Here is a 26340-nt window from a genome sequence, read left to right as displayed (position 1 = left end):
CCCATTTCACGCCTCTTCTGGTTCTGGGAGACATGGGAGGAAGGGAGCTGGTCGCAGCAGGAGGGGGAGACACTCTTCACCGGCCTGACTCACTTCTGCCCCTTGATCTCCCCCTCCTCTCCTGAAGGAATGGGTTTCTGTGCAGTCAGTTTAAAACTGACTCGAACCCCCCCTTTTCTTCTTAGCATTTCTAAAATGCATAAACTTGAGCTCTTGAGCCAAAACCCAGCTGTATAAACAAGTGCTCAGAGCCCTCTCCTTTATCAGTTTGTGATGGCAAGGATGGCCTTGACTGTACCAGTAGAAAAGAGAAGACACGTCTGTGCCTTATCTTACGTCCTGACCACAAAGACGCACAGACCCAGTCTGGGAACAGCGCCAGAGTGTGTTCTCGGAGATGGTGACCTCTTGCTCCAAGATAAGAGTAGGAACAGGAAGATCCTTTTATGGTCAGAAGTACAGGAAGGAATACCCTTTTATGGTTAAGAATACCAGAGTAGGAACATATGTGATGTCAACTTGCGTGTATAAGCTGACGTGGCTGGATTCCTGGGAAAGGAGGGAGAGGGTGCCTGGAGGATATATATACTGCATGAAATTTCTCATTTCTTTGGACTTGCTGTGGACACACCACACAGGTGCCTTTCTGCTGTTCCAGAGAGCAGAAATAAAGAACTCTTTCTCTGAACCAACCCTCGGTGTCATTTGACTTCCTTCCTCCCGTCCAGGAGCAACACAGAGCCCACCAATCGGTAAAGTCTAAGAAGGCTACACTCCCGCTCCAGTTTCTGCCTCCGATTCTGGACTTCTCTCTGCCACCAACTCTCCCCTTCTCACCTCAAACATCTCGTTGTCCCGCAGCGGACGGTTGGTCATGACGACGCCGTTGTTGAACTCATCCAGCGGGCGCCTCCGCTCGGCCGTCTTGTTGTTGTTGCTGAGCTTGATGAGGGTGCCGCACTTTTCGTGGAAGAGGAGGGCGTCGTTTGAGGTCATGGGGGGGGCTCCGCAGGAGGCAGAGTCCGAGGACGGGCTGCCCAGGCTGACGTTCAACAGGCTCCCGTTGTAGGCCGACAGGATGGCGTTGCTCACGACCTCCGACAGCTCCATGCTGGAGAACCCTGCAGGCCGGAAGAAGAAGAGTTTGGATTTGATATCCCACTTTATCACTACCCGAAGGAGTCTCAAAGCGGCTAACATTCTCCTTTCCCTTCCTCCCCCACCAGAAACACTCTGTGAGGTGAGTGGGGCTGAGAGACTTCAGAGAAGTGTGACTGGCCCAAGGTCACCCAGCAGCTGCATGTGGAGGAGCGGGGAAGTGAACCCGGTCCCCCAGATTACGAGTCTACCGCTCTTAACCACTACACCACACTGGCACCGGAGGAGGAGGAGGAGGAAAGCGTTGTTAAGAAGGGGGCAAGATCCTCTTTGGTACACACTCCAAAATAGCTCCCAAGGCCTCCTGTCCCAGGATGCTCAGCACATCTACTGGGAGAAAAAGGACCCTGGAATTGCTAAAATCAGCCCGCGGAAAGGCAGTAGGTATTTCTTCATACACAGAGGAAAGGCCACCAAACACTGTGGCAATATTAAACGCCCTTTCTATACCGGGGGTTCCCAACGCATGCCCAATTACAGGGCCTCATTTCGTTCTCAATGTCAATGGGGCAAAGAGCATAAGGAAAGCTGAATGAAACCAACAACCCATCCTTTATTTATTATTTTCTTTTATTTATAGGCATCTCCCCACTTAAAGGTAAAGGGACCCCTGACTGTTAGGTCCAGTCATGGCCGACTCTGGGGTTGTGGCGCTCATCTCGCTTTATTGGCCGAGGGAGCCGGCGTACAGCTTCTGGGTCATGTGGCCAGCAGGACTAAGCCGCTTCTGGCGAACCAGAGCAGCGCACGGAAACGCTGTTTACCTTCCCGCCAGAGCGGTACCTATTTATCTACTTGCACTTTGATGTGCTTTTGAACTGCTAGGTTGGCCTTGAAAACTTACGTGCAGTCAAATTGTGTGTGACCATGTATATGCACAGCGTCGACAAATAAATCAATTTAAACTGCGAAAATAGTGCCAAAAAAGCAGGGAAATGGCTAGCAGTCCTGGGAGCCTTTGCAAGGGCAATCCCACGAGCCTTTGCACTGAACTTTTGGGCCTTTTCAAGGGGTTCCAGATGGTTAGAGGGCGTTTACAGGCTTCTTAGGGGGAGCCCCCCCAATATGCCATTTTGCATAGATACACAGTACCAGGGAAGATAACCCGTATGGAAGTGGAGAGGTGCCTGTATTAAATTATTATATATGTATTATTATACCGCCCTTCAGCTGTAGATCTCAGAGCAGTTCCTCAAAGTCCAGCACGCTGATCTCACAGTGGCCACCCAGATACCCCAACGGGAAACCCACAAGCAGGACCCGAATGCGAGCCTCTTCCCCCTTGTGATTCTCAGGAACGGGAACCCAGAGGCAAGATGCCTCCCAAACTGGAGGCAGAGCAGAGTCATCACGGCTAGTAGTCACAGGCAGCATTAATTTGTCTACGGCTATTAGCCATCAATATAGGGACCCGGGTGGCGCTGTGGGTTAAACCACAGAGCCTAGGACTTGCTGATCAGAAGGTCAGTGGTTTGAATCACCGCGACGGGGTGAACTCCCATTGCTCGGTCCCTGCTCCTGCCAACCTAGCAGTTCGAAAGCACGTCAAAGTGCAAGTAGATAAATAGGTACCGCTCTGTCGGGAAGGTAAATGGCATTTCCGTGCACTGCTCTGGTTCGCCAGAAGCGGCTTAGTCCTGCTGGCCACATGACCCGGAAGCTGTATGCCGGCTCCCTCGGCCAGTAAAGCGCAATGAGCGCTGCAACCCCAGAGTTGGTCACGACTGGACCTAATGGTCAGGGGTCCCTTTACCTTTATTAGCCATCAATAGCCATCTCCTTCTCCGTGACTCTGCTTCATCTTCTTTCAAAGCCGCCCACGTTGGTGGCTGCCACTGCCTCTTGTGGCGGCAAGTTCCACAGTCTGCTGTGTGAAGCATCTATTCCTTTAGGCCCTCCCAAATCTCCAGGCATGCTGCCGCAGCGGGTGGCCCCAATGTGATGGCCTGGGACTTGGACTCGGAGCCAGAGGAGTCTCGGTCGCACCGGATCCTTTGCCCCAGGCAGCATCTGAACCTAGTCTGGGGCCTGATTCTGAAGAGCCCCAGTCTGCACAGGTTCCCCTGCAACAAGCACCAGCTGGGCCGAGTCAGGGGCCTGAGCCTGCCCTGGCTCCAGATGCGGGGATGACCTCGTTGCCTTCAGCTGGGCCATCACTTACAGCTGCTCCACTACCGGTTGGGTCAGGTGAGGCTGAGGCGGCCTCTGGGTCTAGTAACCCACCGACATCTCCCGAGCTGCAGAGGACTGAGGTCTGAGAGGAGGAGAGACCTGAGTACTCGCAGGAGGAGTGCTCACCTTTGGGCGAGACAGGGAGGTGAGTCGCCGGGGGATCAGGCCCGGCCATTACCCTGACAGAGATAAAAGGCTGCTGGCCCCTCCACCAGGTTGCGGGAGCAAAGTTGCTGTTTGTCAGAACCTGCCTGTGATGCTGTGCCTGGTTTCCTGCCTTGTGTCCTGCCTTGGCCCTGTTGGACTGACTCCTCGTGGAACCCTTGGATTCGGGACCGGACCTGGACTGCGTTACTCGGGTTACCCCCGGGCCCAGAACACCCAAGTCGTCCAGAGTGGAAAGGAAATGCTCACCGTTCTCTGACTCCAGGCTGTTGGGAAATTTATCCGGCCGGTTCTGGTTGCAAGGCAGGTCCAGAGCTGCAAAATGAGGGGGAAAGGAGGTGAGGGATTCGACTCAACACCAGCTGCAATGCCCTCTAACTGCAGTGCACAGATCCCTCCGGCACTATCAGGACCTGACATAGCTGTCAACTTTCAGATTTGAAAATAAGGGATCAGCAGCCTCGAAAATAAGAGATCAGCAGCCTCACCTGTCCCGGGGACAGTCTACGGGATATCTAACAATCCGGGACAGCAGCGGGAAACAGCGGGAAACGGCGCTGGAATAAGGGAATTTCCCGCAAAAAAAGGGAAGGTTGACAGCTATGTATCAGGACAACAGCAACAGATCGACCCCCATGATTCAGATCACGGCACATCTTTCTGCTGAAAGCAGAGGCAGTGGCTACAGCTCCAGGTGGTTCATAGAGAACAACGAGAGCCCTGCCGAGTCAGGCTGGTGGCCCACATAAGTTCAGCATCCTGTTCTCACAGTGCCCACGCAGATGGCCCAATCGAAACCCTCAAACAGGATTCGAACACAAGATCCACACTTTCCCCTCCTGAGGTTTCCATCAGCTGGTACCCAGAATCATTGCTTCTTTCAAGCATAGCCAAATTGGCTAGTAGCCATTGATAACCTGATCCCCCATGAATTTGCCTAATGCACTGCTAATCTAATATTAATCCAATCTTACAGGCACTGGGTTGAGTCACCTTCGATTCTCATCTTGTCTCACCCTTAAGCAAGCAAGCCCAGCCACCAGGGAAAACAACACAAAGCGAATCCCCAGCTTCACCGGCCAGACCGAACCGACTGCGCAGTGACATCTCAGCAAATTCCTTCCAGGATTCATCCAAATCATTGAATTGTAGAGTTGGAAGGGACCCCAAGAGCTAGTTTGGATAGTTAGCCTTGGTGAAGACTTGACATTTTCATCCCCCCAAAAGTTTTTGATTTGAGTTTCCACTGAAATGAGGTGGCATTTTAATGTTGTATTTTAATCTTGTTTTTTTAAGTTGTATCTCAATTTGTTTTTATATCGGGTGTTAGCCGCCCTGAGCCCAGTCTTGGCTGGGGAGGGCGAGGTAGAAATAAAATTTATTATTATTATTATTTATTTATTATCTAATTCAAACCCCGCCCGCCCCCCCGCAATGCAGGAATCTCAGCTAAAACATTCATGGCATGATGAATCGTTGGGACCAAAACTCCCATCATTGTTGAATAATTGGATGCAACAATATTAAAAAAAAAAAACAATTAACACCCAATGTGTGCAGAGGAGGGGCAACCAAGATGGGGGGGGGAAGAGTTTGGGAAACTAAGCTTGATGAGGAACGGTTCAGGGACTTGGGGGTGCTTAACATGGAGAAGAAGAGATGGAGAGGTGGCGTGAAAGCCATCTTCAGGTATCTGGAAGATGGAACAAGCTTGTTTTCTGCTGCTCTGGAAGGGAGGACTTGAACCAAGGGATTCAAGCGGTAAGAAAAGAAATTCTAACTAAACATTAGGAAGAACTTTCTGAGGGTAAGAGATGTTCGACCCTGGAATGGTCTCCCTTAGGAGGTACAGTGGTACCTCAGGTTACATACGCTTCAGGTTACATACGCTTCAGGTTACAGACTCCGCTAACCCAGAAATAGTGCTTCAGGTTAAGAACTTTGCTTCAGGATGAGAACAGAAATCGTGCTCCGGCGGCGCGGCAGCAGCGGGAGGCCCCATTAGCTAAAGTGGTGCTTCAGGTTAAGAACAGTTTCAGGTTAAGTATGGACCTCCGGAACAAATTAAGTACTTAGCCCGAGGTACCACTGTAGTGGACTTTCCTCCCGTGGAAGTTTTTAAAGCGAGGCTGCATGGCCGTCTGTTGAAATTGAAATTGAATTGAAATACTTTATTGTCACTTGTACAACTTGCATAGGGTGAGATTACACGAGCACCCCCCACTAAACTCTCTTAGTCTTAATTCCTCTCGTTTACTGACGCACACCCACCAAAACCGAAAGTCAGTTGCCCTGTTATCTTTTCATTCAGAAGCCTAACAGCCCACGGATAGAAGCCGTTCTTTACCCTGTTGGTACAACTAATCATGCTTCTATATCTTCTGCCTGAGGGCAGGAGATCAAGGAAGTGCCGGCCAGGGTGTGAAACATCCCTGTTGTTTCTTCAGCTGTTATTCGGCCCTGTATCCACCCCCATCGTTCAGCCCGGACACAGAGATCCAGCTCCGAGGGCCTTCTGGAGGTTCCCTCACTGGCAGAAGGGAAGCTACAGGGAACCAGGCGGAGGGCCTTCTCGGTAGTGGCACCCGCCCTGTAAGTTGCCCTCCCATCAGATGTCAAGGAGATAAACAATTATTTTAGAAGACATCTGAAGGCAGCCTTTGAATGTGCGACGTTTTGTGATGTTTTTATGTATGGTGGAAGTGTACAGAGTGGCTGGGGCAACTCAGTCTGATGCGGTGGGAGGGGGAATGATAAAAATAATATTATTATTCCTGCATTGCAGGGGCTTGGACAGGATCACCCTTCAACCTCCCCAATTTCATGATTCTACCCAATAAATACAAGCAGAGAGGGAGAAACAAACCCTTAAGCCTCCGATTCTGCAGGGCGGGGGGTGGGAACACTTCCTACCTCAAGGGAGCACGAAGGGGGGGACACACACCTTCTCCCTGGACTCTAAACAAGTGGGCTTGCTCTCATAGAATTGTAAGAGTCAGAGAAGATCAATTCAAAGAGGTGTGCGAAAAGGAGACAACAGGGCAGATAGTCAAAGCTGGGGGGAAATATGGGGGCATCGTACGTTGCAAAATGTTGTCTATAAGGATAAAAGAAAATTATTATAAATTAGTTTGGAGACGGCATTTAACACCAGTCAGATTAAATCAAACAAACAAGGACTATTCGGCGTTATGTTGGAGGGGATGCCAGGAAAACGGAACTTACGTTCACATGTGGTGGGGGTGTAAATATGTACAGTGGTACCTCGGGTTAAGTACTTAATTCGTTCCGGAGGTCCGTTCTTAAGCCGAAACTGTTCTTAACCTGAAGCACCACTTTAGCTAATGGGGCCTCCTGCTGCCGCTGCACGATTTCTGTTCTCATCCTGAAGCAAAGTTCTTAACCTGAAGCACTATTTCTGGGTTAGCGGAGTCTGTAACCTGAAGCGTCCGTAACCCGAGGTTACAGACCTGGCAAAGGGTGTTTAAGGAGATAACAGAAAACACTGGGTGAAAGCTGACCCAGAGTCCAGAGGTAGCATTGTTATTGATATACGATGGGGTGGAAGGTTCACAGGCTACGAAGGACTTGCTCACGAATTTATTGATGGCTCTACACGTTATTATAGCTAGGAAGCAGAAGGGGCAAGGGGAATATAAAATGGAAGAATGGTATAAAGAGGTGTGGGATATAGCTATTAATTATAAATTAACATGTGCTGTTAAGGTAAGATGGGGAATACGCAGGAGAATTGATTTTGAGGGTACTGTATACGGAAGGTATTTGTAGTGTCAAAAAGGAAAGGAGTCAAACCATCGGAAGAGGTGTTGAGATTTTGGGAGGTTGGGTGATTACAATGGAATGGTCTCAGTGGTGGGGTGCACATTTTCATTCTTATTTATTTATGATTACTTCTTTGTCAAAATAAAAAATGAAATTGAAAAATAGAAAAGGGGGAAAGAAAAGAATCATAGAACTGGAAGGCGCCCCAAGGATCCTCTAGTCCAGGCATGTCCAACAGGTAGATCGTGATCTACTGGTAGATCACTGGACGTCTGTGGTAGATCACTGGCTCCCTCCAAAGAATCTCAGCAACTTTGGCTCCACTAAAAAAAAGCTCTACATCTTTGCCCTGAAGCCCCCCAAACAGGGCTTTCCTTCCTACGGGACCGCCTCTCCTGTTATGCCCCATGGAGAGGTCCACAAATGACAACACCTTGGAGGTCCCAGGTCGCAAGGTGCTTAGATTGGTCTCAACTAGGACCAGGGCCTTTTCAGTACTGGCCCCGACTTGGTGGAATGCTCTGACACAAGAGACCAGGACCCTGCAGGACTTGACATCTTTTTGCAGGGCCTGCAAGACAGAGCTGTTCTGCCTGGCCTTTGGTTTGGACTCAGTCTGACCCTCATATTTTCCTCCCCTTATGGTTTTGATCTATAGGCTACTTTTAAAATGAGGCTCCATTTTGAATTGTATTTTAATGCGTATTTTGAATTGGTTTTTTAACCCCTATTATGTTTTTTTAGTAATCTTCTGGTGTTAGCCGCCCTGAGCCCAGCTCTGGCCGGGGAGGGCGGGGTATAAATAAAAATTTATTATTACTACTAAAAAAAAAGCTCAACTTTGACCCAAACCCCCCAAAACATGGATGGTTTTCCTTCTTAAAAAAAAGCTCAACAACCTCAACCTGAACCCCAATAAACAGGGTTTTCCTTCCTAGAAAAACTCAGATCACTGCCACCACCACTGTCCCTTACGGGGATCAAACCTGCAACCTTGGCGTTATCAGCACCCCGGCCTCTAACCAACTGAGCCACCCAGATGCCATTGGCCAAGTGCCCCCCTGCCCGAGATGCCTTGCAGGTGAGCTGTTCCCCCGTACCTTCATCGTGCGCGACGGCCTCTTCCGCCTCCTCGGGGCTGCTGGGCACCACCGTGATCTGGGTGCACTTGCCATACAGGTCCACCACGGCCCAGACGTGGAGGGGGATGCCGGTGGCGGCCACGCCGCAGTCCTGCCCGTTGACCCAGAGGCGCAGCTCCCCGTTGGCCGTGCGCTGGATCCCCACACGGTCGCCCTCGCCCAGCTGGTCCAGATCCTGTCCATACTCCTCCAGGATAGAGCGCCCGTCCCGCAGCACCGAGCAGCCCGAGATGATCCAGGAGCCGCCCTTGAGCCCCGTGGCACTGCTGGGGAAGTCGAGGTGGTTCGGGTCCAAGGCCGTCACGCCAATCTCGATGGAGCCGCTCCAGGAATTAACCTGCGGGAGGCAGAGAGCCGTGTTAGGAACTCCTAGATATACAGTGGTACCTCAGGTTACATACGCTTCAGGTTACAGACTCCGCTAACCCAGAGATAGTGCTTCAGGTTAAGAACTTTGCTTCAGGATAAGAACAGAAATCATGTTCCAGTGGCGAGGCAGCAGCAGGAGGCCCCATTAGCTAAAGTGGTGTTTCAGGTTAAGAACAGTTTCAGGTTAAGAACGGACCTCCAGAACGAATTAAGTACTTAACCCGAGGTACCACTGTATAAGCTAGGGGCAAGCGGCCCCTTAAACCTGGGTCGCAATCGCCACAATGGAATGGCTGTTTGCCAGGGGGTTGGAATAGATGACCTTTGGGGATCCAAACCGATCGATTCTACTACATTGCTTGATGGTAAAGGTAAAGGGACCCTGACCATTAGGTCCAGTCATGACCGACTCTGGGGTTGTGGCGCTCATCTCGCTTTATTGGCCGAGGGAGCCGGCGTACAGCTTTCGGGTCATGTGGCCAGCAGGACTAAACCACTACCTGCGCAACGGGACACTGTGATGGAAACCAGAGCGCACGGAAATGCCTTTTACCTTCCTGCCACAGCGATACCTATTTATCTACTTGCATTGGTGTGCTTTCGAACTGCTAAGTTGGCAGGAGCTGAGGCAGAGCAACAGGAGCTCGCCCCGTCATGGGGATTCGAACCGCCGACCTTCTGATTGGCAAGCCCAAGAGGCTCAGTGGTTTAGATCACAGCACCACCCACGTCCCAGGTATGCAAGAAGAAGAAACACACACAGGGGAAATGGAAATAGTATCGATCATGGGCTAGGGCAGAGGTCTTTAAACGGTGGTTTGTGAGTTCCGTTTGGGTGGAACGGCTGCAGCAAAGTCAAATACAGTGGATGCTCGGGTTGTGAATGTGATCCGTGCGGGATGCACGTTCGTAACCTGCAGCGTTCGCAACCCGCAGCGGCACGTTTGTGCATGCGCAGGTTGCGCTTTGGCGCTTCTGCACAAAGCGCGACTTAGCACTTCTGCGCATGTGCGACCGCCAATACCCAGAAGTAACCCATTCCAGTACTTTCAGGTTTTGGCGGTCCGCAACCCGAAAAACCGCAACCTGAACAGTCTGTAACGCGAGGTATGATTATATCTCTGCACTCAGGCCCTACACATTCATTGATGTGACTAGGGAAGCCTAAGATGCCCAGCAAGGGGTCTGCGATTCGCACAGCAGCAGCACATGCCTTTGCGCACAAGTCAGCTGGCTCAAAGCGAAACGCCGGTTGCCAACCCGGTGCCCAGAAATCTCCGAGCAGCTGCAATTGGACCGGCGTCAGTAGCAAACCACCCGGGGAATTTCAAACACTGGCAGAAAGGAGGAGGAGGAGATGAACGCAGAGTCACCCCACAACAGAAGATCCCGTTTTTGCTTACAACAGGGGCAGTTGCCAAGATGTCAGCCTCACGCTGCTTTAGACTACAAAGCCCATCATCCTTGCCCACTGCCTGTGCTGGCTGCAGCTGCTAGAGCCGTAGTGTGGCGCAATGTTAACCAGAAGGTTAGTGGTTTGAGCCCACCCAGGAGTGCCTGCAGGCAGGATTCCTGAATTGCAGCGGGTTGGACTAGATGACCCTGGTGGGTCCCTCCCTCTATTACTTATTTATTTTTATTTTACGTACGTACAACTCAACCTTCCCTGACAGCAGGTTGCAGAAATATATCACTGTATTGAAACAAATACAGATTCTAATCAAAGGACCATACAAAACCATGGTACTCAACGGGTGCAGCCCTTTCTCAAAAGGAATAGCACTCTTAACGTGCACAGGGGTACTTGACAGGCTCAAGTCAACAGAGCCTGGAGTTACGGCCTCTAAGGAGAAACAGCTCTCAAGTGGGATGAACAAAAAAAATAAAAAATGAGCCATTTTTCCCCTCTACCATACGAATTTTTTTTTTTTTTTTAATCTCCACTCCCTCCCCAGCTCTCCTGAGCTACCTGGGAGAATTTAGGAAGGAGAGAAGGAAAAAGTTTAAATTTTGGGTATTGGGCCAGAATTAGCACCCTCTCTTTCTCTGCTCAGGAAATGATCACATCACAGCAGCTCCGGGTCAGACAGAAGGACGACTCGTCCAGGGTCCTGCTTCCCCAAAGCGAAGCCCACGTAGCACCTTGGAGGCAAACGCTCTCCTCCAGGCCAGGAAATAAAATTTTTAAAATTTCTTCTGGCTGCTCTGCCTTAGCTGAACCTGCCCACTTTCCCATCTGAGCTCATTCAAAGCAAGCAATTGTGTTCGCTGCTTTGTGCGTCCCAGGCTGCCGTGGATTCAAAGGGAAGAGCGGAGAGACAGAAACATTTCAAAATTTGCAAGCGGACAGAGCGCACCATAGTGCTCCTCTGCAGACAGATAAGCCCTTTCCTAGGATACGCCAATCCATGCCGACACGTAAGATCAGAAGAGGCCTGTCCTAGTCCAGCAGCCTGGTCTCACAGCAGCCACATGTCTGAACACAAGAGCATTTTCTGCATGCCCCCCTGCCCTGATTCCCAATAGCTGGTATTCCAAGACATCCCACCTCTGACAGTGGAGAGAGAATACTAAACCACTGTGGTTAGATGGCACTGATAGGCTATTTGTCTAATCCAATTTTAAAGCCATTCAGGTGGGTGAGCAACGCGACCTCTTGTGGCAGTGAGTTCCATAGTTTAACAAAGCGCTATGTGAAGGAGTACTTTTCTTTGTCTGCCCTGAACTGTTCAGCATCCTGGTGTTATGAAAATGAGAAAAAACTTTTCTCCACCTTCTGAACTTTTTTCCAGCTCCACATTTTTTAATGCGAGGCAGCCAGAACTGTACACAGTATTCCATAGGTGGTTGCCCCAGAGAATTGCAAAATGGCGTTATGATACATGTTGGATTTTAAATTTGCAGTCCCTTTGCTAAATGGAGACGGCATCCTCTCTTGTTTTCCTGTGGCTCCAATTTGTCTACAGTACACAGACATTGGCACTCACGATCGACGCTGGCTCTTAGAGAGAGTGATCATCCTCTCCATTCTCGGCCCTTACTGCTCTTGAACTCGGGACACGTGGCCCTTACTTCCCATAACCTGTTTCCCCTCTCAGTCACCTCTTGCCCCAGATGCCATTATTCTCCCTTAGTGTAGCCCACCTCACAAGGTTGTTGTTAGGACCAGATGCAGAGGGGTGAGGACCATGAATACAGCCTCATATGTACCCCTGGAGCTCCCTTTCTTCTTCCTCCACACAGACCTCAACAAAATCCATCTCCAGGTACCTCCCTTTACCTCTCATATATTCCACCCCGCTCATCTCTGCACCCCACAGGGTGATCTCCCAGCCCCACACAACCCAGTTGCCACCAAATCACCCTCCACACACCCTGATCTGCCTTCTTCATCTCACCCTGCATTTACCCTGCTTATTCTGCCTTTCCTCCCACCCACAGTTACCCCAACACGTCTCCCACTCAGCCACCCTCTGAACACCCCGCTTCCCACTCCTCCAGTTGCCCCACCTGCACCCCAGTTGCCCCTCCCTCCCTCTGGCACCTGCCACACTAGGGGGGGATAACTGTGAGCTTTCCTACATACAAACCCAGCTGAGCTCCCACCCCCCTCCCAGCCTAACCTCAGCTATTCTCCCATCTCCCCACCCTCCACATACCCTAATCTTCAACCTTCACCTTACCCCCGTTATCTCCCCACTTACCCCTCACCTGGCCTCCACATACCCCCCTCTTCACTCTTCTTAGCCCCCCAGTTACTCCAGTTACCCCCATCTCCTGATCTTCACCCTTCATCTTACCCCAGTTATCCCCTTACCCTCCACATACCCCACTCTTCTGACATCCCCCCGTCTACCCTGATCGCCAACCTTTCATCTTACCCATTGCCCCAGTTATCCCCCCTCACTTACCCCCCAGTCACCCTACCCTCTGCATACCCTGATCTTCACCCTTCACCTTACCCCAGTTACCCCCCACAGCCTCCATGTACCTCACTCTTCTTACATCCCCCCACCCTCCACACCCTCTGATCTTCAACCTTTCATCTTACCCGTTACCCCAGTTATCCCCCCCCACTTACCGCACTCTTCCCTCTTCTTACCCCCCAGTCACCCCACCCCCTACCCTCTGCATGCCCTGACCTTCACCTTACCCCAGTTGCCCCCCACAGCCTTCACGCTTCTTACACCCTCCACATCCCCTGATCTTCATCTTACCCCCCCCCCAGTTACCCCCCTCACTTACCCTCCATGTACCTCATTCTTCTTAACCCCCCACCCTCCACATACCCTGATCTTCAACCTTTCATCCTACCCCACTGTTACCCCAGTTATCCCCCCCACTTATGCTCCCCTAACCCCACTCTTCACTCTTCTTACCCCCTGTCACCCCACCCACCACCCTCCACATACCCTGATCTTCAACCTTTCATCCTACCCCACTGTTACCCCAGTTATCCCCCCCACTTATGCTCCCCTAACCCCACTCTTCACTCTTCTTACCCCCTGTCACCCCACCCCCTACCCTCCACATACCCTGATCTTCAACCTTTCATCCTACCCTACTGTTACCCCAGTTATCCCCCCACTTATGCTCCCCTAACCCCTCTTCACTCTTCTTACCCCGTCACCCCACCCCCTACCCTCCACATACCCTGATCTTCAACCTTTCATCCTACCCCACTGTTACCCCAGTTATCCCCCCCACTTATGCTCCCCTAACCCCACTCTTCCCTCTTCTTACCCCCTGTCACCCCACCCCCTACCTTCCACATACCCTGATCTTCAACCTTTCATCCTACCCCACTGTTACCCCAGTTATCCCCCCCACTTATGCTCCCCTAACCCCACTCTTCACTCTTCTTACCCCCTGTCACCCCACCCCCTACCCTCCATCCTACCCCACTGTTACCCCAGTTATCCCCCCCACTTATGCTCCCCTAACCCCCCTCTTCACGCTTCTTACCCCCTGTCTCCCCACCCCCTACCCTCCACATACCCTGATCTTCAACCTTTCATCTTAACCCCCCCGTTACCCCAGTTACCCCCCACCTACCCTCCACGTCCCCCCCTCTTCTTACCCCCCCCCCGCCTACCCCGATCTCCCCCCCCTCACCTTCCTGTCGATGCGGACGGTGAAGACGGCGCCCGGGGCGAGGGGCTCCCTGCTGAGGACGAGCCCGTGGTTGAACTCCTGGCCGGGCTGCGAGCGGGCGGCGCTGCGTCCGCCCCGAGACACCGTCACCAGCCGCCCCGTGCGAGGGTGCAGCAGCGGCAGCGCCGCCGAAGAGGCCCCCGCGCCGGGCCCCGCCGCCCGCTCCCCGCCGCCCGGGCCCAGCATCCCGCCCCCCGGTGGACCAGGCCGCCCCCTCCGCCCCCCCACCCACGGCGGAGGCACCAGGGCGCACAGCCGCGCGCGACGGACGGCCGCGCTTTACGGCACAGGGGCATGCCTCCGCCGGCCCGCTTGGCGGCAGGAGGGCGCTCCGACGCCCCGAACGCTTTACGGCAGGAGGGAGGGAGGGAGGGAGGGAGGAGCGCCGCGCCGCCGCCGCCGCCGCCGCGCTTTACGGCAGGCTGGCGCAGCGGCTACGTGCCGCCTTTTCCGCCTTTTCCTTTTCCGGCAGGAGCGCTTTACGGCAGCAGGGCAACCTGAGGGAGAAGCGAGGGATAATTATGATAGTTTATTATTATATTTTTAAGGCGGGGGGGACCTCAAAGCGGGTTACAGCCTGCATTAAAACATCAAATGCACAAATTATTATTTATTTATTTATTTATTTATTCATTATTAATTCTATCTGACACATTAATACGTTGTTGTTAAAATTCCAAGGCGTCAACAATAATTTTGCTTATTGGTATTTAATAATAGGATATGACAGCGATAAACATGCAATATTTCAGTGTGTTAACAATAATTGATTATTGATAATAATGTAATGTTGCAGCAGTACAAATGCAACAGGTTCAATAAAAATTGCGTTATTGGCATCAGTAGAGTGCACTTCTTTCCTCGCGTCTTTTTAGATTGTAAAACTATTATTAGTATTAAGTGTTGACATTTTAATAGCATAATAATATGACTCTTGAGCACCAGCATTATTGTTATTCATTTATTTATACCCCGCCCATCACATTGTTAGACTTGGTGCACTCGTTTCCTCCTCCCAACCTGTTTTCCTTTTGCGTTGCGTCTTTTTCAGATTGTAAACCCTTCTCTCTTTTCTTTTTTACATTTTAGCAAGTTGCAATATGTCTTCTTTTTGGCCGAAGAATAGGATTTTAAAAACTCTTTAGATAAAATTAGGTATTTTTTTAAACAGCATTTATAGACTGCGTGATTGCGGTAAAGCCTCTAAGCAGTTCACAAGAAAAATCATTGATACCTCAGCGGCATATTTCAAAGCTACACAGCATACCTAAGATTAACACCCATAGAGCTCAGTAGGACTTTCTGGGTAAACATGTAAGAAACTGCTGCCAGTCTACAGTGGCGTGTGTGTTAATATTTTACTCTTTTTAAGGCTGCAGTCATAACCCCACTTACCTGTAAGGCGCCACAGGACTTACTTCTGAGTAGACACGGTTAGACTTGCAGCCTTACCCTGCAATCCTGGTCTGCATGCTTACCTAGAAACAAGTTCTACTCTGTTTAATGGGGCTCAGTCCCCAAAGTTATGTGTGCTTAGCACCCCTGAAATCAACAAGCTGAAGCATACCCCAAAGTTGGGGTACGACCAACTTTTTACAATCTTCAACAAATCCATCCTATCTCCATCTTCACCCACCGGAGAAAAGAGTAGTAGGCTTTTATTTTATCATTTATTTAAATGGATTAGTGCTAATTTCTTATTTTAAAAAAGCAGTTTGCAACAACTGTAACATAAAACCATACAATAAAAACCATATAGAAAATTAAAACCAGATAACTGTTGCGGAAAGATAATTGCCTGCATAACCTGCCGGAATAGCAAAGTTTTACGGCAGGCATTTAAAAGTCGAGAACAGAAGACGCCTGCTGACTCTCTAGTGGCCGAGAGTTCCACAGGACTGGGAAAACAACAAGAAAGCTCGGTTTCTTTTTTGTTGTCAAATGAGCCTTGCAAACTGGAGGAGCTCTAACCATCTCATACAATGGGAGGAAAATACTCCCCATAGCAATCACCTTTTGGTCCAAGACAGGTGTGTGATGAGGGGGAGGAGGGGGGAAAACCTGTTAATCACCTGATGCAGGTGAAGCTATAAAAAGCTGCTGTTGGGGGAATTTTTCCCTTTCTGGGCTGAAGAAGGCCTTGTAGGGTGTGAAGAATGGGGGGCTATGGCTGGCTGTTCGTTTGCTTAACTGTGGGGGTGATGCCAGCCCCACTTAGAGTTCATACAGGACAGTGGTTCCCTTCGACCCAGTCCTGGTGGGTTCAGCAAACTGGGCCTTACTGGGTGAAGGTAAAATGTGACCAGTCCCAAGTTATTGTGTCAGTGGAGAAAAGTCCAGGAGCCAAAGAGCTGGTGAAACCGAGTGACCTGACCCTGGGAGACTGTCCTTATACCAGCCTCGAAGGAGAAACTGTGGTTTTTGCAGTCGCCCTCCAAGCGTGCGGATCCCAGGTCCAGGTGAGCTGTTGGGGTTCCTCCTCTGTCTTCTCTATTCTTCCATCCTGGCAATGTTGAAATGTCGGGAACAGAGCCTTGCTTTCCTCGAAATAAAAAAATTAAGGTCATATATATATATATATGTGTGTGTGTGTGTGTGTGTGTATAGTGGAACCTCAGGTATAGTGGTACCTTGGGTTACATACGCTTCAGGTTACACACTCCGCTAACCCAGAAATAGTGCTTCAGGTAAAGAACTTTGCTTCAGGATGAGAACAGAAATCGTGCTCCAGTGGCGCGGCAGCAGCAGGAGGCCCCATTAGCTAAAGTGGTGCTTCAGGTTAAGAACAGTTTCAGGTTAAGAACGGACCTCCGGAACGAATTAAGTACTTAACCTGAGGTACCACCGTGTGTGTGTGTATACATATATATATATGTTCATACTGTAATTGTATCAACCAAGCGCATACATAGGTGTGTGGCCCACATCTCTGGAGCAGCACAGGAAGACCACCCTGAAACCATTTTGACTCCCAAACTGACCGAATGTTTTCTCTGCAAGGAGGGAGGGGGTGAGGGAACCTTCCCATTGTCTCAGGAATTGGGTAATCACCATCTCAAAGGAATGGCCAGACTACCAGGAAAGGCAATCAGGTAAGGCATTATCAGATAACCTGGCAGACAGGGTAAAAAACAAGGCACTCGGATTTCTGTTGTAGACCGCCTTTTCTGTGATGTAGGTATGATGTTTGTGGGGGGTGGTCTTGGGTTGCACCCCTTCTGTGATGTATGGAGGGGTGGTCTTGAGCTCCAGGGCGGGCAATTTAAAATGTCTATATAAGGGCGGGCATACCTGGGTTCGGGGTCCTCCTCCTTTCCTGTGTGTGAGGGGAGCACCCTGTTGTAACAGTTAAGTAAAGATCAGGCTCACTAGCTGCTTTGCTTCACAATATTCTCTGGTTGGCCTCTGTTATTTTCTCCGACCGATGGAGAACCTACAAAGGGCTTTATAGGGGCTCTTGTGTCCCCCGTAAGGGAATAAGGGCAGGTTTCTGTTTATTACACTTTCCTGCCTTTGGGCTTCTCAACCCTGGTGAGTCTGGGAATTCTCCATCGCTTGCCAACGAGAGGCAGTGTGGTGCAGTGGTTGCAGGGACCTGGGAGACCAGGGTTCAAATCCCCCCACCACTTGGCTGTGAAGCTCACCGGGTGCCTCCCAGCCGAACCTACCTCGCAAGGTTGTTGTGCGATTGAATGAGGAGAGAGCGAAGCATGTGTGCCACCTTTAGCGCCTCTGAGAAAATGGTGGGCTGCGAATGCAATAAATAAAATAAAATAAATTGCAGATGTGGATTAAGGCTTAGAGCTGTGTCCATCGCCCTGACATCTGGGCTTGTGTGTGTGTGTGTGTGTGTGTGCGCGCGCAAATGTTCATAATAATAATTTATTATTTATACCCCACCCACCTGGCTGAGTTTCCCCAGCCACTCTGGGCGGCTCTCAATCAAGTGTTCAATGCTGCAGTGCGATTCTCTGTTTATTCTCCCAACAGCTGACTCCAGGCACCGTGATCTACAGAAATATTTTGTTTTACAAAGCAGAAAGGCCTTCTCCCACCACAACTGAGCCCAGCCTGCCGTCTGCAGTCCTCATTGAGTGTCATTGTCCAAGGTTTGCAAAAGAATTGCGTAAGGTACCCTATTTTTTGCTCTATAAGACTCATTTTTTCCCTCCTAAAAAGTAAGGGGAAATGTGTGTGCGTCTTATGGAGCGAATGCAGGCTGCGCAGCTATCCCAGAAGCCAGAACAGCAAGAGGGATTGCTGCTTTCGCTGCGCAGCGATCCCTCTTGCTGTTCTGGCTTCTGAGATTCAGAATATTTTTTTTCTTGTTTTCCTACTCCAAAAAAAAGGTGCGTCTTGTCGTTTGGTGCGTCTTATAGAGCGAAAAATAAAATGCGGTATTTGGGGAGACGGGGTACTGGGCATATGAACAGGGCTTGGATGGTTCCCTATGAGGAATGGCCTCGCAGGTTAACTTGAGCTGGGAAAACCTTTATTTGTAGGTGCAGCTTACATTCTGGAAGACAAGGAAATCACAAATACAAAGGCTTATTATCGGCATTACCCCATATACATTTAAAGTGCTAATATATCAAACAATAAATAATTTCCCCAGCCACTCTGGGCGGCTTCAACAAAAATATTTAAAATATAATAAAGCATCAAACATTCAAAACTTCCCTAAACAGGGCTGCCTTCAGATGTTTTCTAAAAACAGCTATGGCTTCCCCAAAATAATTCCGTGAACTCAGGTTGTGGGGTTTTTTTAGGAGATCCTTATTCCCCTCAGAGACATACAGTTTTTGGAGCAGTTTAACAACCAATCCCTCTTCCTGGGGAATTTTATTAATTGTGAGGGGATATGGAGGATTCCCTGTGTTTTTTTCCTGAAGGTACTCAAGGGTATGGTACCTTTTGTCCTACAAAAAAAGCACTGGTTTGAAATCTGGCTCTTACTATAACAACTTCGTAGTGAGTACTACCAGCAACCTCTTTCTTAAGGAAAGCAATGGGGGGTTCCTAACCAGTCTCAGGATCCATTCATAACAAACTATGGTACCCAGAAGTCTTTGGGGGAAGCCACAACTGTTTAAGGTGGCATCTTAGTGTTATATGGTGGGAATGTGGCCAGAGTGTCTCTGGGCATCTGCAGAGTGCCGCCGCTTAATTCAGGGCTGGTGACAGCTGGAGTCCCAGAAGATTTGCAGGGCCACGGATATCCTCTATCTTGGCTTGAATAATGTAGCCACGGCCGGGAACGAGGGACCAGAAGACATAATGCAGATCCTGAACCAAATTTGCATTGCAGCCCAGTAGTATATCTTAGGCTTTTTTAAGGACAACGCACCATTTAAGGCAAGCTATGGGAATACTGGGACGCAGGTGGCGCTGTGGGTTAAACCACAGAGCCTAGGACTTGCCGATCAGAAGGTCGGCGGTTCAAATCCCCGCGACGGGGTGAGCTCCCGTTGCTCAGTCCCTGCTCCTGCCAACCTAGCAGTTCGAAAGCACGTCAAAGTGCAAGTAGATAAATAGGGACCACTCCGGCGGGAAGGTAAACGGCGTTTCCGTGCGCTGCTCTGGTTCGCCAGAAGCGGCTTAGTCATGCTGGCCACATGACCCGGAAGCTGTACGCCGGCTCCCTCGGCCAATAAAGCGAGATGAGCGCCGCAACCCCAGAGTCGTCCACAACTGGATCTAATGGTCAGGGGTCCCTTTACCCTTTACCTTTATGGGAATACTTATTATCTCAGTAGGCAAGCAGCCTACCGCACTTCCTTGTTCGCCCCTCCAAGCCATGAGAACTGGAGAGCAGGACAGGTGTACGTGATTTGGGGTGAGAGGGATGAGCAGTTTTAGTGACTTACCTGGTGCAGGTGTGGTTGGGCTTGGTGGGCAGGGAACGACCAACCTGAGCAACACCTGTATTTCTGAGCCTGTGGCAGTGAGTTCCATAGGTTAACTGATGTGCTGCCCGTGGGAAACAGTGGCAAAGAATTATCTGAACAGACCTTTTAAGTATGTAGCTTTGGTACAATGCACCCTCGCCCTTTCATGTAAATTGTTTTTTTCCAGACTGGTGTTCTCTCTTTCACAGGCAAATGCCCTTAGGAGGCTCAAGGAATATCAGTGAAGCAAAAGGCTCCGAGATGCTGGCGAAACTGAGAACAGCTGTTGGGCGACAGAAAAGAAATGTCTATTGGCAGCAAGGCAGGTGTCTCTGAAAGGAAAAGCATCATGGGTATATCTAGGTCAGCCTCCCTTTGATGCCCTCCAGATGTCTTGGACTACAACTCCCATCATCCTTAGTCAGCTTAGCCAATTGTCCTGGATGATGGGAGTTGTAGTTCAAAATATCTTGAGGGGAAAGGCTGACCTAAAACGTGGGATGTGTCTTTTGGCTTAGCTCAGTGGTGGCCAAACTTGGCCCTCCAGCTGTTTTTGGACTACAACTCCCATCATCCCTAGCTATCAGGACCAGTGGTCAGGGATGATGGGAATTGTAGTCCCAACAAACATCAAGAGGGCAGAGTTTGGCCACCACTGGAGCCTTAGCTTGATGCTTATAATGTGTTCAATGGAAAGAGTCATATGTCGTCTTTTTTTGAATTCTCATTTGTTAAATTATCGTTGAGACCAGTGGCTCATACACAGTAATGCAACCCGAGCACAGAACTGGCAAATGGTTAAAGAGGAACGTAACAGCTGAATGTTAAGGTGGAAAACAGATAAGGTACAAGGAGGGTTCAAACATGTACAGTAAAAAAATGGGTTGAGTAAAAATTTTTTCCAAGGAGTGTTTTTGGATGAGATGGTGGGACAATGGGGTAGCAGAATGTGGTTGGGCAAGGGATGAAGAGCTAAGATAATAATATTAATAATAATTTATACCCCACCCATCTGGCTGGCTTTCCCCAACCACTCTGTGCAGCTCCCAACCGAATGTTAAAAAAACAATACAGTGGTACCTCGGGTTACAGACGCTTCAGGTTACATACTCTGCTAACCCAGAAATAGTGCTTTGGCTTAAGAACTTTGCTTCAGGATAAGAACAGAAATTGCTCAGCGGTGGCAGCAGGAGGCCCCATTAGCTAAAGTGGTGCTTCAGGTTAAGAACAGTTTTAGGTTAAGAACGGACCTCTGGAACGAATTAAGTACTTAACCTGAGGTACCACTGTATAGCATTAAACATTAAAAACTTCCCTAAACAGGGCTGCCTTCAGATGTCTTCTAAAAGTCAGATAGTTGTTTATTTCCTTGACATCTGATGGAGGAGTGCTCCACAAGGCAGGTGCCACCACTGAGAAGGCCCTCTGCCGGGTTCCCTGTAACTTGGCTTCTCGCAGGGAGGGAACCGCCAGAAGGCCCTCGGCGCTGGACCTCAGTGTCCGGGGTGGATGGTGGGGGTGGAGATGCTCCTTCAGGTATACAGGACTGAGGCCGTTTAGGGCTTTCAAGGTCAGCACCAACACTTTGAATCGTATTGTAGTTTTGCCTGTTTATGTCTGTCCTAATGGAAATGCTCTTGCAGACTCTCTGTACTGTTTGGTATTGCATTACTGAATGAAGCCTGACCACTAGGGGATTAGGGGTGAGTCTCTGTACTTGAACCGCCCCCGAGGGGAATATCCCCACATGCAGAACATCAAAGAATGCATCACAGAAATCTGGGAAGTTACAGAAGTCTTCTTCAGTACATTTCCGAGCACAATTCAAAGTGTTGGTGCTGACCTTTCAAGCCCTAAACGGCCTCGGTCCAGTAGACCTGAAGGAGCGTCTCCATCCCCATCGTTCAGCCTGGACACTGAGGTCCAGCTCCGAGGGCCTTCTGGCGGTTCCTTAACTGCGAGAAGCCAAGTTACAGGGAACCAGGCAGAGGGCCTTCTCGGTGGTGGCGCCCAACCTGTGGAACACCCTCCCTCCAGATGTGAAGGAAATAAGCATCTATCCTATCTTTAAAAGACATCTGAAGGCAGCCCTGTTGAGGGAAGTTTTTAATATTTAATGCTGTATTGCTTTTAACACTTGATTGGGAGCCGCCCAGAGTGGCTGGGGAAACTCAGCCAGATGGGTGGGGTATAAATATTATTATTATTATTATTATTATTATTATTATTATTATTATTATTATATTCTTCTTCACCTTCACTTACAGAGAACTCGTCTTTAATTCAAACGGAGTCCAACGAGGACACCACCCCTGTTTCAACCCAGGGCACAGTTCCAGACGCGGAGAAGAAAGTGGTGATTGTGAAGCACAAGTCGGCACGTGAGACAGCCAGCAGTGCTATACTAATTGATTCCTTTGGCTCTTTGGTCTCCTTTGAGAATCTGCCCCTCTCTTGCTTGGTTACTCCCAACAGTGGAGTGGACTCAGGTGGCCAAAGACCATTAACTATTTCTGCAGCAGGGTCCCTGCTGCCAGGATCCCACAGCTGCCCAAACAACCTGAAAGGGGGAACTTTGTTGGCATGGTGTAGAATTGTAGAAGAGGGACCCCCAAGATCATCCAATCGAACCCTCTGCAATGCAGGAATCTTAGTTAAAGAATCCCTGGCAGATGGCCATCCAATATCTGCTTTAAAACCTCCATGAAAAGAGAACTTCTGCCTTCTAAGCTAGTCTCAATACCATGAGTAGGCAAACTAAGGCCTGGGGGCCGGATCCGGCCCAATCGCCTTCTAAATCTGGGAATTCGTTCAATTTTTTTTTTTCAAAATACAGTCCGGCCCCCCACAAGGTCTGAGGGACAGTGGACCGGCCCCCTGCTGAAAAAGTTTGCTGACCCCTGCTCCATACCCTCCAACATTTCTCTGATGAAAATTGCAATGTCCAATTCCATAATGATGATTTTTACTATTTATACCTCACACATCTGACTGGGTTGCCCCAGCCACTCTGGGCAGCTTCCAGCATATATAATAAAACATTAAACTTTAAAAAAAAAAAAAAACTTTCCCTATGCTATACAGGATTGCCTTCAGATAGCTGGGGGGGTTGGATAACTCCATACCCTCCAATGTTTCTCCAATGAAAATAGGAACACCCTAAGGAAAAGCGGGACGCAGGTGGCGCTGTGGGTTAAACCACAGAGCCTAGGACTTGTCGATCAGAAGGTCGGCGGTTCGAATCCCCGCAACAGGGTGAACTCCCATTGCTCGGTCCCTGCTCCTGCCAACCTAGCAGTTTGAAAGCACGTCAAAGTGCAAGTAGATCAATAGGTACCGCTCTGGCGGGAAGGTAAACTGCGTTTCCGTGCGCTGCTCTGGTTTGCCAGAAGCGGCTTAGTCCTGCTGGCCACATGACCCGGAAGCTGTACGCTGGCTCCCTCGGCCAGTAAAGTGAGATGAGCGCCACAACCCCAGAGTCGGCCACGACTGGACCTAACGGTCAGGGAAAAGTGGGACATTCCGGGATTAAATCAGAAACTGTGGTGGCTTCTCTATATCAGGGATGTCCCTGGAAAATAGGGAGACTTGGAGGGTCTGTTGCTCTGTCGCACAGCTCCAGAATAGGCCCAGCTATCAGCATAATCTGCTCCTTAGTTTCCAAAGGCCTGTCCGAACAGGAAGATCTTTGGGGGAAGGACAAGGAGGGATCCAGTCTAACCTCTCTTTGGGAGGGAATCCCGCAGTCTAGGAGCAGCCACAGAGAAGGCTCTTATTTTACCCCTAAGCAAAAGGTTACCAGAATTTTTTCAATGAATCTGGGGACACTTTAATTACCGTATTTTTCGCTCTATAAGACGCACCAGACCATAAGACGCACCTAGATTTTGGAGGAGGAAAACAAGAAAAAAAATATTCTGAATCCCAGAAGCCAGAACAACAAGAGGGATCGCTGCACAGCGAAAGCAGCGATCCCTCTTGCTGTTCTGGCTTCTGGGATAGCTGCGCAGCCTGCATTCGCTCCATAAGACGCACACACATTTCCCCTTACTTTTTAGGAGGGAAAAAGTGAGTCTTATAGAGCAAAAAATACGGTAATTCATTACTACACGTTCGGGGTGTTGATTCTGCAGTGATGGCGGTGGCAGAGGGGCGACGGCCGCCTTGACCTCAACCACCATGTTTCCCCTTCCTCCGAGGCTTCTATCTCCTTTCTCCATGAGCCTGGGCGGCCCCTGAGTTGTTGGTTCTTCGGTGGTGGTGGTGGGAAAGTGGTGCGCGGTGGGTCAGGCATGGAAGGCAGAGAAGGAGGACTGAGAGCAGCGGCGGCAGCGAGGCTCGGGCAGCGCGATGCCTCCCTTCCCATCGAAGCAGCCCCAATCCTATTCCTACTTGCGTGCAAGCAGGAGAGGGCGGGGATCCCTCAGCTGGGAAGGTAGGCTTCCTGTTGCCTAACTGAGAGATCCCTGCCCCCTCCTGCTTGCACGCAAGCTCTGATAGGCAGCGTGCAAGCCTCCCTTCACAGCTGTTTTCTGCTGCTCCAGAGAAGCGGACACGGAGCAATGGATCCAAACTACAAGAAAGAAGATTCCACCTAAACATTAGGAAGAACTTCCTGACAGTAAGAGCTGTTTGACAGTGGAATTTGCTGCCAAGGCGTGTGGTGGAGTCTCCTTCTTTGGAGGTCTTTAAGCAGAGGCTTGACAACCATATGTCAGGAGTGCTCTGATGGGGTTTCCTGCTTGGCAGGGGGTTGGACTCGATGGCCCTTGTGGTCTCTTCCAACTCTATGATTCTATGATTCTATGACAGCTTAGTCGCTGGGGTCAGGGAAGGTGGAGGCAGCCCGGAAGGTGCATCTTTGAGCCCCTGCACCACCATCATATGGGGATTTCTGAGCGGCTCCTGAAGCCAGCCAGACCCAACTGCTCTGGGCTGCTGAGAATGCCGCTGCTGCATTTCCCGGGGACATTAGATGAAATCCGGGGACATTCCGGGGATGGAATTTGTCCGGGGACTTATTTGCAAATCCGGGGACTGTCCCCGGGAAACAGGGATTTCTGGTAACCCTACCCTAAGCATGATGATGATGGGACCCAGAGAAGGTGATCCTTAGCACCTGGGCAGGTTTGTAAAGGGAGATATGATCTTTCATTTTTTATTTTTTAAAGATAATATTTATTCAGAATTTTGAAGATTACAAAGAGAAAAAAGAAAAAAAGTAAGAGACAGAAAAAGTACAATCATTTAAAAAAAAAGAAAAAAAGAAAAATACAAAAAAAAAAGATTAAACCTTTACATAACTTTCTTCCCTCTGTAAAACGCTATTTTATTTATTGATTGGCTTTACCTTGTGGGCTTATAGCCGAATAAAGTATTATCTTCAGAATCTTTCTTCCTTTACTTATTTCCTTGACCTCCTCACACCTCCCATTTTTGTATTCTAATTCAAATTGTTATTTCAGCAAATCCTTCCAACCTTGTTTTTATCTTAATAATTTGATTTAATATATTGTAGTTTTACGTTCACTCTTTCGTCAGTTCATTTTTACTTAATCCTTATATATCATTACTTACCAAAGCCATATAATTTTCTTTTGGGAGATATGATCTTTCAGATTATCTGGGCCCAAACCGTTCCCCCTTAGCTAGCACCCTGCTATATTGTATTTGAAAAAAATGTGATCAGGGCCTTTAAAAAAAAAGACAAAATAATCTTCACTGGAGTTTTGCTGTTCCTCCTTGCAGTGATGATGACGGATCCAGGAATGACAATGGCGCTGATTATCATCGTATCTTCGCTTGCGCTCGTCCTTTTTGCCATGATAACCCAGTTCGTGTACCAGAGATGCGGGGGCTGATGCTGGTGGGGAGTTGTAATTAATTTTGTGTGTGCGTGTGTTAATAAAACAAGTTGAAAGTGGATTTGCCTCTGTGCAATTGTATTGTGGGGGGGGTCAGTCTGGATGATGCCCTGAGTTCCCAATTCTTGGGATCTTGTACCCAGTGAGGGTTCGACTCTAACAGATGATTCTGTTGCTGCTGAACGTAGTCAGACAAGCATCTTAGCAAGAGAACGGCCTTAGCTGGCCATTTAAATGTCCTCATCAGAAAAGGTTGCCAAGTGATGGTTCCTGTTATCTATTCAGTGGGTCTGTGTTTGTCTGAGCTTGAGTCCGGACTGAGGATCCTGTGTTCTGATTCGATACATGATGTCCAATCACAGAACATTTCAGGATTTGGGCCTCTGCCATTGGCTCTTGAACTTGTGAGTCGTGATTCGCAGCTTGGAAGTTTAGACAGCCAATCATGTCGGGAGTGGGAGTGGCCCAGGCTTTTAGGCACGTATATAAGCAGTTGCTTTGCCCCTGTTTCCCAGTTATGTAGTTCAATAAAGGTTCTTGCTGTTATCGCTTGTGTCTTGCCTTGTGGGAACCCAACTACACTTCAGTTCCCACTCAGGGATGGTCCCTTCCAGGCTAATGGGTGGGCCCTTTCCCCACTCAATA

At 49.5% G+C, this 26340-nt stretch overlaps 2 protein-coding genes across 2 annotated transcripts in view; one reads left to right on the top strand and one right to left on the bottom strand.

Annotated features, from left to right (window-relative positions):
- Window positions 1–14129, bottom strand: part of NEURL4 (neuralized E3 ubiquitin protein ligase 4) — a gene marked incomplete at its 5' end in the record, with an annotated part of 56696 nt that extends 42567 nt beyond the window's left edge. Inside the window, 4 exons of the mRNA XM_083584527.1 lie at window positions 838–1121; window positions 3745–3810; window positions 8379–8757; window positions 13905–14129. Of these exons, the coding sequence (XP_083440653.1) occupies window positions 838–1121; window positions 3745–3810; window positions 8379–8757; window positions 13905–14129 (954 nt within the window). The remainder of the gene's footprint in view (window positions 1–837; window positions 1122–3744; window positions 3811–8378; window positions 8758–13904) is intronic.
- Window positions 14130–15640: 1511 nt separating this feature from the next.
- Window positions 15641–25739, top strand: LOC310746947 (uncharacterized protein). Its single transcript, XM_083581213.1, has 5 exons — window positions 15641–16402; window positions 17934–18052; window positions 20041–20153; window positions 22099–22212; window positions 25580–25739. The coding sequence occupies exons 1-5, from the start codon at window positions 16100–16102 to the stop codon at window positions 25690–25692; spliced, it is 762 nt and encodes a 253-aa protein (XP_083437339.1). The 5' UTR covers window positions 15641–16099; the 3' UTR covers window positions 25693–25739.
- Window positions 25740–26340: the final 601 nt, after the last annotated feature.

The sequence above is a fragment of the Podarcis filfolensis genome (genome assembly GCF_964270895.1).
Source record: "Podarcis filfolensis genome assembly, chromosome: 13".
NCBI classification, from domain to species: domain Eukaryota; kingdom Metazoa; phylum Chordata; class Lepidosauria; order Squamata; family Lacertidae; genus Podarcis; species Podarcis filfolensis.
The sequence above is the reverse complement of the archived record's forward strand: the minus strand, read 5'-3'. Positions and strand labels throughout refer to the sequence as shown.

Excerpts from the sequence above, each read along its gene's own strand:
- LOC310746947 (XM_083581213.1), top strand. The coding sequence starts at position 16,100 with ATGGGGGGCTATGGCTGGCTGTTCGTTTGCTTAACTGTGGGGGTGATG. Across the intron at positions 18,053-20,040 it reads ATTGAGTGTCATTGTCCAAG|GCAAATGCCCTTAGGAGGCT; the intron begins GTTTGCAAAAGA and ends TCTCTTTCACAG. Across the intron at positions 20,154-22,098 it reads AAATGTCTATTGGCAGCAAG|AGAACTCGTCTTTAATTCAA; the intron begins GCAGGTGTCTCT and ends CTTCACTTACAG.